The sequence below is a fragment of the Tribolium madens genome, unplaced genomic scaffold (assembly GCF_015345945.1).
Source record: "Tribolium madens isolate multiple individuals breed KSU strain unplaced genomic scaffold, Tmad_KSU_1.1 Scaffold_96;HRSCAF=242;Tcas5.2_LG5, whole genome shotgun sequence".
NCBI classification, from domain to species: Eukaryota; Metazoa; Arthropoda; class Insecta; order Coleoptera; family Tenebrionidae; genus Tribolium; species Tribolium madens.
Window position 1 is genome coordinate 12,780,179 of NW_025401068.1, and position 13,504 is coordinate 12,793,682.

Below are 13,504 nucleotides of genomic sequence, written 5' to 3' on the forward strand. Positions count from 1 at the left end.
TTTATGTCGCTTATCTGTTTTTTACGTTGTATTACTTCGACAACTAACAGTACTTCAATTTGAAAATGCTATTTGTTTGTCTCAAGGTTAGGTAAACTCAAGGATGTATTAATTAGGTGTTTAGTAGAGGTGGCACACAACATGTACAAAATCCAGCGCTCATGTAAGTAGATACATTGATGTGATTGTTTTACACACTACTAAAGACAATCTATTTTATTTGCTCGACGAACATTAACTATATTGTTATTTGTAGTTAAACACATAAGAGGTGTAGGCATAGGTGTGCATTATTGACAATAATTATTATGGTATGCGCATACATGTGTTACACACCTACTTTGGATACCGTAATCACGGTAAACACCGTCGATGGGTTTGCTGATAAAGTACTGATAATGATATTATAGGAACCAAAAATGTATAACGATCGAGTCAAATTGTAGGGTTTTGTTTAAAAGTGTCTTCTGACTAAATTATTTGTTATTGTTTCAAATGTATAGTTGGGAACTAATAGTTTTGATATTATAAAATGTCATTGAGGAAACATTCGTCAACAATCAGGGTAAATTTCAATTTTTCACAATTTTGTGTTAACATTTCATTAATTGAATTATTTTTGCAGACGATGGAAAACAACGAAAGTGGAAAGTCGCAAAGGACGTATTTACAACACTTGAACAACGTGATTAAGCGTGTGACTTTTGGTGTACTCATGATTTCGGGATTTCTTATAATAATTCTCATAGGCCCGATTATGTTAATGTTTTTGGCGTTTATTATTCAAGTTTTGTGTTTCAGAGAGATCCTTAAAATCGGTTACGACAGTAACAAACTTCCTCACAATTTACCATATTTTAGGTTTCTGTGTTGGTATTTTTTAATGGTGGCGAATTATTTCTTTTCTGTTGAAACGATAGCACCACACTTTCAGGATTATTATACGAAATTTTATAATTTAAAAATTCTGATAAGTTATCACAGATTTATTTCATTTTGTGCTTATTTCGGAGGAATAGTCCTTTTTGTCTTAAGTTTAGTTAGGAAATATGATTTGAAACAGTTTAAGATTTTTGCGTGGACTCACACTCTGTTGATACTCATTGTTCTTCAGTCGTACTTGGTAATTGATAACATGTTTAATGGTTTAATTTGGTTGATTCTCCCAGTTTCTCTAGTGATTTTAAACGATATTTTTGCGTACTTGTTTGGGCGATTGTATGGCAAAACGCCGTTAATAAAATTATCACCGAAAAAAACATGGGAGGGTTTTATTGGGGGTGTTGTAGGGACTTTTATTAGCGGTTTTATTTTATCAAATATTATGTGTCAGTTTAAATATTTTGTTTGTCCGATTGAATATTACGAAACCGAGAGTGGTGTAGCATTTGATTGTACTCCTAGTTATTTATTTAATCCGAAAAAAATTTCGGTGTGGATTATTTCGTTAGATTTTTACCCTTTCACATACCACTTTATTGCACTTGCTTTATTCGCAAGTATTGTTGCTCCTTTTGGGGGATTTTGTGCGTCGGGATTTAAACGAGCTTTCAAATTAAAGGATTTCGGAGACGTGATTCCAGGACATGGCGGGATTATGGATCGATTTGACTGTCAATTTTTAATGGCCACTTTTGTAAATGTCTACATATTTACATTCGTCAAAAGTCCGAGTGTTGAACTGATTTTTGAGAAAATATTGTATTTAGATGAAAGCAAACAGCTGCAATTTTATTATCTCTTGAGAGATTTCCTACAAGCAAGCGAATTTGATAATTCTATCTGATTTCTTTAAGTGTGCAGAATAAATGTGTTTTTTCTTTATTTTGTTTTTTTTATGAAAAAGTCACCGTTCCTTTATGCCAATTTGTTGGGAGGTTGTAGGAGTAAGCTCCGCCTTTGATTGTTTCCCCGCCTCTCATCTAAGACCCAGATTCGGCTTGTTAATACCGTCAAAATAAAAAAAACCTACCGTTTTGTATAATCATGATATTTTCCAACTGAAATTCACTTTGCTTTTAATTTAATTCACATTTTGAATGAAATTCGTGTTAATTAGCCTTTTTAATAAGTTTTCCCTTTCGTGCCTCAGAATAGAATAAGTGCAAAAGCCGCCCCACAAAGACATAACAAACAAGTAGTTAGTGACATTCGAGGTGCAACGAGTGCTGTCGGCGGCTTAATCAATGGAGGTAGTAATTAGACGTTCCCCACTTGCTTTGTCGGCCCCTAAAGTACCAATACCCCTCTCCAAGGCACCCTACAGTCTGCGCGAGTTTCCTCAATCTCATCTCTTCCCTACATGTCTTCATTCTGATTACTCTCCCGATAAAAGTAGGTGATTTTATTTCGGTTACGAGAATGACTGACTTTCGGTTAAGCTCGAGTGTGTAATCGGTTATTTTTTAACAAGGCTTGAAAGCTTTTTAATGCAATGCGCCAAGAATGAGCAAATCTTTACCAGTTGTTCTGGCCCTGTTTCTTACCGGATTTTTTTCCAGGTAAGTGACGTTTATTTTTCTATACTTGCGATTTAAAACCTGATTTTCACATTTTTTTTCTGCTACCAAAATGTACCAAAAATTCTTTGTTTGTTAATGTCAATATTTATGAACGATTTTGTCTAAAAAAGGATAATGGATAACACACGACATTAATACAAAGTGGTTATAAATGATTTTCATCTAGCCAGCTGTGAATTTTCCATGTAAAATAAAAAATGCCGCTTTACGAAAATAGGGGTACCTACTTGTTTTAACTCAAAATTAAAAAATCGCCGTTTATAAGCGTGCACTTCGAAAATTGACTTCGATTATAAACTTGTTTACTTCCAAAGTATTATTATTGGAAATTAGTTGAAACAATAAAAGTTTAATTAACAACAATTTATTATTAATTAATAAGTGACACTAATGACAGAACTAGAGCTTTCAAAAAAGTAGAGCGGCACAAATAAAGTTACATGCAAAAAAAATTCCATGAAAATCATTTATAACCACTCTGTACAACTCTTTTTGCTATTTCGTCGTTTTGATGATGTTCTGATATGGGCAACCAGATATACGCACAGAAACACAAATCAATGACAATAACTTTAACATGAAATTGGTTTTGATTTGGAATTAATTTGAAATTTTGTCACCAGAATAAAAGAGTTTAATAAAATAATTTTGTAATTAACTCGTTTGTTAATAGGTGATTAATAATCTCAAGTATTAAAGGCTCTTACTACAGTCTAGATTATTAAACACCTTCATTAACAAACTAGTTTATTAAATAACTGTTGTTATTGTTGCTATGTATAAAAAAAATCAACAATTAAAAAGGATTATCTACTTTCATTTAAAGAATTTATAATTCAAAAAGTAAAATGTATTTTGTAATGCATTTAACCTACAGGTGCGCCAGAACTCGCGCCCCAGAGAAAAATCCCATGTAATAAGGTAAGATATCAGGAACATAGAAAAAATCTTAAAAAAATTCTACCTATAAAAATTTCGAAGTTATGAGTGTTTAGGTATATTTTGCACTTTGACTTTAGTTATTTCTGTTGCAAAAATAATTTTCCAAGTTTTTTTGCAACAGGCTATTAGAAGAGGAAACAAGGAAGTTATTTGTGGCTTTTAAAAATGTCAAATGTCAAAATTTTTTGACAGATAGAATTTTTTATACATTTTTTCCATGTTTCTGGTATATTATCTTACTTGAAATTTTTCTCTGCGAGTTCGACACACCTGAATTAGTTATAAATTTAATGGTTCTCAAATTGGTTTCATGTGTTATAAAAGTATACAGGCTGTTTCAGAACTCGCACCTCAGAGAAAAAGCCCAGTAAAATAAGATACCAAGAGCACGAAAAAAAATGTTTAAAAATTCTAATTGTTAAAATTTTTTGACATTTGACCTTTCTTATGTCTAATTATTGTTTGATCTTGCATGTTTTTCATAATTATATACAGGGTGTCCCACGAATAATAATGAGCCTGTAAATATTTTGGAAGCAAAGATAACGTGGATATTAAAATATTTAGTTTTAATAAATTAAATATAGTGACCAAACAGCACACTTCAACTTTAATTTATAAAAAGTCAAACCTTGCAAAATTTGGTAAGAATTACCAAAATTCTGTCGAAAAGACCAACAAGATTCTCATTTATGAAGAATGTTTGAAAAACGCTTCGCACATTGCACGTTTCTATCCAACGCGATATCCAAATAGACTTTCTAATTCCGGAGTGGTCATTTTGACTGATAGAAATTTGTTAAAAATAAAAATACGATTACTATGTTTAACTAATTAAAACAAAACATTTTAATATCCACGTTATCTATGAAATGTAATGTTGGTTGCGTTCAAAAAATTTCACTTTCATTATTACTCGTGGGACATCCTGAAGAAATTTTTTAAATATTTTTTCCATGTTGTTACCTTTCTTGACATTTTTTTCTGAGCCTGAGTTTTCAAACACTCTGTATGGTGCATAAATAATAAATAAATTACATATAGGGAAATAGTAGATTATATATCGAGATGAGAGGTGCTTCATCCAAAGCGAAATTTGATGCCCAAGACGCGAAGTGCTGCGGTTAGCAATAAAGAATTTATCACGTTTTGAAAGCATGATATATGACAGTTCAGGTTGGAAAGTGGTGTTAATATTAGATATTTAATTTTGAATTAAATTATTATTTTGGCAGATTAGTGCAATAGATTTAGAATCTGTTTATGTAATTTATATTACAAATAATATTGGTTATAAAGGATTTAATTATAGTATTTTTTTCATAATTTTTTGATGAGCTCGGAACGCAACTTTAACAATTTAGTTAAACAAAAGTACTGACTAAAAAACAATCTTATTTAATTAGAGGTCATTTTTAGATCATAATCTTTAATTAAAAAAATTATCATGATGGGTTGTCGTTTAAAATTTTTTTTTTCCAAAACTCGAAAACTAAAAGAAATTTCGAAAATTGTTATTCCTGATAAAAGGTCACATTTTAGTTGTACTTTACGCTACATAGCACTAATTATTTTTTTCGTAAAATGCTTAGTTTACTAAAAAACGCTTGGTTCCATACTTTTTATTTACCTCGTATATTAAAAAACTGTATCATTTATTCTTTAGTTGATTTAATAATAATAATACCGGATAACTATTAATGTTTGTGACAGAAACACTGAATTATTGGCAGTCGCCCGTCGCAAATGAATGACAATTGCCAATAAAAATTTGACGTTTGAAATTGAAAGTAAATGCTGCCAAACTAAAATTTTAAATTTGACACCACTTTGCAGTAAAAAATCACAATCATTTACAGTCGCACGGTACATACTTAATCTAGAAATAAGTGCTTGATAAATAAAAAAAATTAAACAGTTGTTAACTTAAGAATGACGATTTCAGTTTCGAACAAGAAAAATATTTGCCTCATCATAGAAAAACAGTCTTTCAGTCCGACAACACCATATGTAGAACAACTCCGGGATTTACCAAACTTCAGCTTGAGCTTTGTTATCGCTATCCAGGAGAAATGGTGGCAGCTCTTCACGGAATCAAACAAGCAGTGAAAGAATGCCACTATCAGTTTTTTAATTATAGGTGGAATTGTTCATCGCTTTCGATGAAAACCAAAAATTCCTACACCAATAGCATTTTTAAAAAAGGTAGGTTTTCACTTTTTTACTTTGTTTTTAAAATCTGAACAATCAACGCAAAGAATGGCTTTCTGTTGCCATCCAGGTGTCAACGCTGTAGGTATTGCCATGACGGCTCTATTCAAGTAATAGTTAAACTGTCACTAAATGGTCATAAGTGATTGGTATGATTCGATTCGCCCCTGCTGGGGCCAGAATTTCACAATGGACAAATGACATCTATTAGAGTAGCTTTTGTTGTGATTTTTTCGCGCATCACCAATCGAGAACGACAGGAAAAAGGGATGCAGGATTGGTTCTCTTTCACAAATTTGACAAAGAAACTTGTATACGCTTGATTATTTTTCAGCAAAAATTAATGGTAATAATAAAGTTTTTTGTTGAAAAAGCGCTGAAAATTCAGAATGTATTCCCACATGATGTGTAATGGCCCCGCATAGTTGCGGTCTTGCGACTTGTACTTGCGGCCAATGCAAATTAATATTAACCACTAAACGTAGATAATTTTACAACTCATTATTGTCGATTAGCAACATAAAATTTGCCACAGCTCATTGCATTTAATTACAACTATCATATCTTGTCTGTTGTGCCAAATGGAGGCGCAGTTCTAAGCAAATTGCGTTATAATAGCTAATTATTTTGTTATAAATGTATGGCAAGTTTTTGAAAAGTGTGTAAATTTATTTTTTTTGCACCAATTATAATACTAAATTAATGTCTAGTATAGTATAAAATACAGTTGGTAACAGTAACTTTCTAGCAAAAGCAACAGAAGCTAATAATTACAAGTTACAATTTTTTGGTATTTGCCTATTGGAATAAAACGTATAATCGAGGGTATCGTTGAACCGTATCTGTTATAAAAGAATCTGTGGGCGATGCTTGGTAGTGAAGCGACAAAATCGTAAATTATGTAAAATTATGCAGTGTTAAAAGCATCGCGTATTGCTTTCAGTTAATTTATTACATTAGTACATAACTTAAAATGCAGTTTTTTAATAGGTTTAATTGCAGCACCTTTCAAACACATATTCAACAGTTAAACAATTTTCAAAAAATGAATTATTTCCAGAAATTTACTAATTGTTAAATCTAACAAATAAATACAATTTTAATTAAAAATAGATACATAATTTGATACTTAAAGACACGTTAACTAAATTTGATACATATTTCTGTTATAAAATATCCCTTTAACTAAAGGGACTTTATGAAATTGAGTATTACTGAATCATAACTAACTAAACGTCACAATGGTTTGGTAAATAATTTTTTATTCAACAAATAAATAATAGTAATTTTTATCACAAGGCAAGAAACTGTCATTGTGTAAGTACTTGCAAAACAGTTTCTCACCAATTTTAAACTGCCTCAAAAGTTTAAAAAAACTTAAATAGTTTGCACTAGAGAACTTACATGTGTTACATGAGACCAAGAAACTCAAAATTAACTCTAAATTAATTCCAAATTAAAAAAAAATTAGGTACTACACGAAATATACAGTCGCGAAAAACTATTCTTTTACGTCAGAAATTTTGCAATTAATTTTTTATTATTGATTTTTCAGTTTCAAAAAGTCAAAAATAGTTTAAACGTTGATTGATTTTCTTTTATTGTTGACATTATGGCTATATTATGGCACATATTTCGAATTATACAAGAATAAGTTTGTTAAAAAATTACATTGATATTACATGCCACTGTATTTGCCATGAAATCAAATCGATTGTCATTTAAGAAATGTCACGAGAGATGTTGACGAAACACCAATATTGCCAACATTTGGTAATTTTTTTGATGGCCTAGTGCCTCAATAGGGCTGTTTTCGGACGATTTTGACGTTTCTGGACGAAGGACCAAAAAAAAATTATTTGTGAAATAACTGACAATTTATTTATTGTTGGTAAAACCGATCCAAAGTCTGTTTTTTTTTAATTGAAATTACCAATGAGTTAAAATATGAAAAACTGGTTGCAGGTTATCTCCGTGTTTTTGATTTTGTCCCTAGAAATATTGTTAAAAAATTATGATCATGTTTTCGTGTTCAGATGTTGTCAAACTTTTTTTTTCAGTGCTATTTAATAATACAAGGTGTTTTATAAAAACACCAAAAAAGTAAGATAAGATACCAAAAACATTGAAAAAATGTTTAAAAAAGTTCTGTCAAAAATTTTCGCCATTTATTTTTTGCCATTGTACATTTCTTACGTCTTTTGTTACCGATGATCTTGTATATAGGGTTATTCATAAATATGAAGCAATATTTGAACCTCAAAAATGACCTATAATTTTAATAATAACTCGTGTTATTATAAAATTAACATCATTTTATAGGTCATTTTTGAGGTTCAAATATTGCTTCATATTTATGAATAACCCTGTAGGTATGTTTTTTCATATTTATTTAGTAAATGTACAAAAACTTTGCCAATAAAAGCTACAAATAAGGTTTTAGACATAGTTACAATTCAGGATACAGTTTCTTTGTTTTTTCTTCTAACAATCTGTAGCAAAAGAACATGTAAAATTATTTTTCCAACAGAAATAAATAGGGTCAAAGTGCAAAATTTAAACATCCGTAATTTAAAAAATCTTGTAGATACTTTTTTTCTATTTTTTGTGTTTTCATAAAACATCTTGCATTGATAGAAACAAACTGCAAGTAAGTATAATGTGAGCAAAAATGAGCTTTTTGCTATAAAAATTTTAATGAAAAGAAAATACATAAGAAAGCAATTTTGCAAAAAATACATGAACATTGTCGATAAATTTTGTGTAATTTGTTTATTCTTCAGCTTTAGTTTCAAGATTATTACTTTTTCAAATCGTTTTTTAAAAAAAAATATTCTTGCTAAAAATTAGAGAATGTTAGCATATCTGCATTCTAAGTTTTAACGATGGTTTTTTCTGACTTTTTATACTTTTTATCTCCCAATTTCCAAATGTTTTCATCTAAAATTTCTTATTAGACGATTTTTTTGCTGGCGTTTCAAATTAAATCGAAAATTACCACAAATGGATTTGCTAAGGGTGGCAATGTTAAGACTGTTTGAAATTTCTATTAAAAAACAGATTATACCCATAAGGATTGTGAGTACTGATTAGAATAACGATCCCTATAAACGTCGCAAAGTGCTGTTGAGAGTCTTCAGTCAATGTGTCTACAGCTTGAAGAAGTCAGAAGTCAGAAACCACCTGCAATCTGCATTATCGTTATTTAATTTATATGGAAATGGTAGACAGTCTTCGTGCCGACAATTATGCCATTCCTGGCAATATTAGATAATCAGTGCCGGTGGTCGCGACTCAAGACAGTTGAAGAGACATTATCGTTTGAAACTAAACCGATTCAAATAATATTGTTCTTCTTAAGAGTCTTCGTATAAGGCAGCGAGGTAATATGCGAAATGTAGGTTTGTAATTTAGATGCGATTTATTTACTCGTCACGAGCATGGCGACATTACGCAAAAACCAAACTGAGACACTGTAGATTGACGCACGACTCGCTTGCGAATCGCTGCCATTACCATTTCAAAACAAAAAAATCCCTTTTGAGTAATTCCATGCCAAAACGAGCATTTTTAAAACTCATTGTTTCTGATTTTCGTAAATTTGAGATATGTTATAGAACGTGTAAAAATAAGTGAACGTATTTCACAGTTTTTTATTTTTTCAATGTATGTTGAAAAAACAGGGAAGTACAAAATTAAGTATCTCGGAGCAAAAAGAATTTATATCTAAAGAACAAATCAACATATTGAAACAATTTTTTTTAATAATAGATGTAAATAGGTACATTACGGACGTGATAAAGCTTGTTATTAACAAATAATTTGAAGATATATTGTTTAAACAAAAAAATAAACAATTACGCAGGTTTTTAAAATTCTCAGAAAAATTATGTAAAAACTCTCACATTTTTACTATGTCACATAAGTTTCAAGACGGACGTTTTAAAGATGGCTGAAAAAAAATTTTTTGAGAGCGTTTCATAGTGCATGATCGCCTAAGATCGCCTGAAAGTAGCGTTTCCTTAGAAATTAAATAGAAAAATTACCAATTACCGTCACTAATAAACTGTTCTAAAGAAAACTCATAATTTCCAATAACTTATTAACATTTATTTTTCAAAAAATATCAATAATAAAAACAAATTCTTTGGTTGAGTAAATATTTCACAGATTACGTTTTGCTATACAGGGTGTGTCAAAATTTTTGGACCAACGTGACATGGCATGTAAGGTAAGATACCAGGAACATGAATAAAATGTTAAAAAAAATTATTTTATGAAATTTGACATTTTTTATGTCTATTTAATGATGTTAAGGATCTTGTATATGTTTTTTTGATAATTATTTGATAAAGGTACATTAATTTTGCCAATAAAATCCACAAATAACATTAGACAGAGTTATAATTTAGGATTCAGCTTCCTTGTTTCCTCTTCTAATAGCCTGTAGCAAAAAAACATGGAAAATTATTTTTCCAACAGAAACAAATAGAGTCAAAGTGCAAAATTTAAACCTCATAAGTTCGAAATTTTTATAGATATTTTTTTTTACATTTTTTCCATACTTCTGATATCTTACCTTACATGGCATGTCACGTTGGTCCAGGCCTTTTGACACACCCTGTATATCTAATCGACAAGTTGAAAGACTGCGATTTTTTAAATGATTGTTTTAGTCAAGCGAAGCTCATAAAAGGTACGCAAAATCTACATACTTTTATTCTAATATCAGAAAATAGATAAAAAAATATAGAGAGTACTCCTCCTCAACCGAGGAATTTGTATTTATTATTGATATTTTTTGTAAAAATAAATGTTAATAAGTTATTGGAAATTATGTGTTTTCTATACAACAGTTTATTAGTGACGATAATTGATAATTTTTCTCTTTGATTTTCAAGGAAACGCTACTTTCAGGCGATTTTATAAGGGGATCCACTATGCAGCGCTCTCAAAAAAAATTTTTTTCAGCCATTTTTAAAACGTCTTGAAACTTATTTTATAGTAATAGTAACTTTATTGTGACGGTAATATCCTTTACATTAAGTAATAATAAAATTATAATACAAAACAAGTAACATATAAACATAATTAAAGAATACTAAAAAGACTAACTAAAAGAAACATTCAGAAAACACTTGACACTTGACTAAACATTTAAAATTTAAAATTAAAAAGTCCAACTAGACACTGTACATATTACAAATTCCAAGAAGATCATTTAGCGGAGAATTAAATAGATAGGTAATTATTATGTGCAAACGATATTTTGAATAACTGGTTTGATATGCTATTATACTGAGGAACATGAAAATTAATTAAATTTAGTATTGAAGTATCATTGATCAAATTATTCAAAAGTTTATAAACAAAACATAAAGCCTGATATCTTCTTCTAGTTTCAAGTGTAGAAAGAGACATAATTTAATGAAATATTGTACACAATAAGGAAACAACCATTTTATATATTTAAAAAACTTTAACTGTATTGCTTCAAGCCTACCAACATGAATTTTGTAATGTGGATTCCAGATTATCGAACCATATTCAAAGATTGAACACACGTGCGAAACAAATAGCATTTTGATGGAATTAAAATTTCTAAACTCACGACAATAAAGTTTTATGCAGCCAAGTGCCTTATTAGCTCTACAAATGATAAATTCCAGGTGTTGAATAAAAATTAATTTACTATCAAGTAATATACCTAAATCTCTCACAGACTATTTTACTGTAATTTTTGTACTATTAATAAAATAATTCGGTAGAGTTGGAGAGATTTACCAGCTGAAAACAATAGACTGACACTTTTCAACATTTAAGAACACTTTGTTATTAGCACACCAGTCTTGTAACTTATTTAAATCGGATTGTAGTAGAGACATGTCACGAGATTCCGAAACCTTCTGTAAAACCACCCCAAAAGACATAGTAGAAATATGAAAGTTTTTACATAATTTTTTTGAGTATTTTAAAAATCTTCGTAATTGTTATTTTTTTTGTTTAAACAATATATTTTTAAATTATTTGTTACTGACAAATTTTTAGAATACATGTATTATGCTGTAGTGTAGCTACTTATATCAATTATTAAAAAAAAATCGTTTCAATTTGTTGATTTGTTCTTTAGATACAAATTTTTTTGTGTTACAAGATACTTAATTTTGTACATTCCTGTTTTTTCAACATACAGTGAAAAAATAAAAAACGGTAGAATACGTGACACTTATTTTTACACGTTCTATAACATATCTCAAAATTACGAAAATCAGAAACAAGTCGTAGTTTAAAATTCGAGCGACCATTAGGGAGCGAAAATTTAGTAGTCCGAAATTTTTAAGAAACTATAAAATTCGTGTTGTTTTTAATTTTAATATTAAATTAGAAATTTTACTAAATTCAGAAATTATTATGAAGCAATTTTTCAAAATAATATTATAATTGACAAAATGCCAAGAGAAGTGTATTCCATAAAACACGTCGTCAATCAAATCGGATTTTATAACTATATAAACGTTTATTTTGAAATTAATGTTGGAAAATTTTTTGAAAACATTAAATTATTAAATAATTTTCTGACACCTAGCTAACATACGAAATGCCATGCGACATACGTCCTTAATTAGGACGCATACGTGATAGAAAGATTTTTCGATCACACTGTATTATAATTGTTTTCTCTGTATTGTTTGTTTATCTAAACATGCAATTATTATTAAATTAATATTGATAATATTAATATAATTGTTAAAACGTTTTGATTGTTGTAAAACCATATTTCAGTTGTGACAATAATTAATAACTACATTTTTGCAAATTATGACTTCTTTCTCTTTTGACAAACATCCCGTGTTTCCCTCACAACTGCACCCACCTGAACTAATTTTCACCCAGTTACCTTATTTTTATGAACTACTACTAAACAAAATATTTTTTTCAAGAATTTATTAATGTCGGACAAAATTAAGTAATCATCAGATTTAGTGCAATTTATTGACATCTTGACAATAAGCAGGAAACTAATTTACATGTTTTTGTACAATTGATTTCGTTTTTTCATTCACAATTCTTAAAAATGTCATGATAACGTCGTCACTCAAAAACAAATTACTATTGAAAATTGTCTGTTATAAAAATAAAGATTTTTATCTGACAAAATCGACATGAGCAAAAAAAAATGTACAATCAGCGTAGAAAAGATTGTCCTCCTAATAAACCGCGCGGACCCTTAGAGGCTGAACCCATAAACCACAACAAGAATTTTTTTCTATTGTAAACGTCATTTCTTATTCAACAGCATATTTAGTTTGAAGTGAATCTTAGTTTTACGTTCAATTGAGTAAGTAACAAATTATTTTAAAAAGTTTACAACTTTATACTGTAACTAAAAATTAAATTAAAAATAATTATAATTAATGATTAATTAGCTATTTATTTACCAAGATATCAAATAAATGCTGTTTTAAATGGCAAAATTAAATAAACAATATTATTATTAGAAATACATATTAGAAATTAAAATGACTAACTGGGACTATTTAATAAATAACTCTTTAAAATATCGATACTTATTTTTTTTTTGAAAAAGTTGTAAATGACAAATTAAATAAAATCATTTCATTTCATTATTAATTTTTATTCAATTGAAACAGGTAGACGTGTTAACTCTTTTGAACTCGTGGCAACGTTTACAAAAAAGGAATATTTAAATTGAACTATTGAGATATTTGCAACCAAGATATTATAAGCGAAAAACAATTGTAACAAATTTACAAATTTGTTTTTGCTAATAATTGTTCAGTTCAGTTATTTTATTAAAACTAAATTAA

General features: G+C 29.1%; 2 protein-coding genes across 6 annotated transcripts in view; both read left to right on the forward strand.

Annotated features, from left to right (window-relative positions):
• Positions 1-1,822, forward strand: LOC123013020 (phosphatidate cytidylyltransferase, photoreceptor-specific-like). 4 transcript variants are annotated; one of them, XM_044411309.1, is made up of 4 exons: positions 1-163; positions 257-389; positions 447-565; positions 626-1,822. In XM_044411309.1, exons 3-4 carry the CDS (start codon positions 533-535, stop codon positions 1,784-1,786), a joined length of 1,194 nt encoding a protein of 397 aa, XP_044267244.1. In that variant the 5' UTR covers positions 1-163; positions 257-389; positions 447-532; the 3' UTR covers positions 1,787-1,822. The 4 variants fall into 4 exon arrangements, with proteins under 4 accessions (XP_044267244.1, XP_044267242.1, XP_044267245.1 ...); XM_044411307.1 differs by having other exon boundaries at positions 257-359; positions 411-565; XM_044411310.1 differs by lacking the exon at positions 1-163 and having other exon boundaries at positions 191-389.
• A 495-nt stretch (positions 1,823-2,317) lies between these two features.
• LOC123012771 (protein Wnt-10a) overlaps positions 2,318-13,504 on the forward strand; it is a 16,246-nt gene continuing 5,059 nt past the window's right edge. For both annotated transcript variants that reach the window (XM_044410891.1, XM_044410893.1), the window contains exons 1-2: positions 2,318-2,501; positions 5,410-5,669. In XM_044410891.1, coding sequence (XP_044266826.1) covers positions 2,446-2,501; positions 5,410-5,669 — 316 coding nt within the window. In that variant the 5' untranslated portion in view covers positions 2,318-2,445. The remainder of the gene's footprint in view (positions 2,502-5,409; positions 5,670-13,504) is intronic.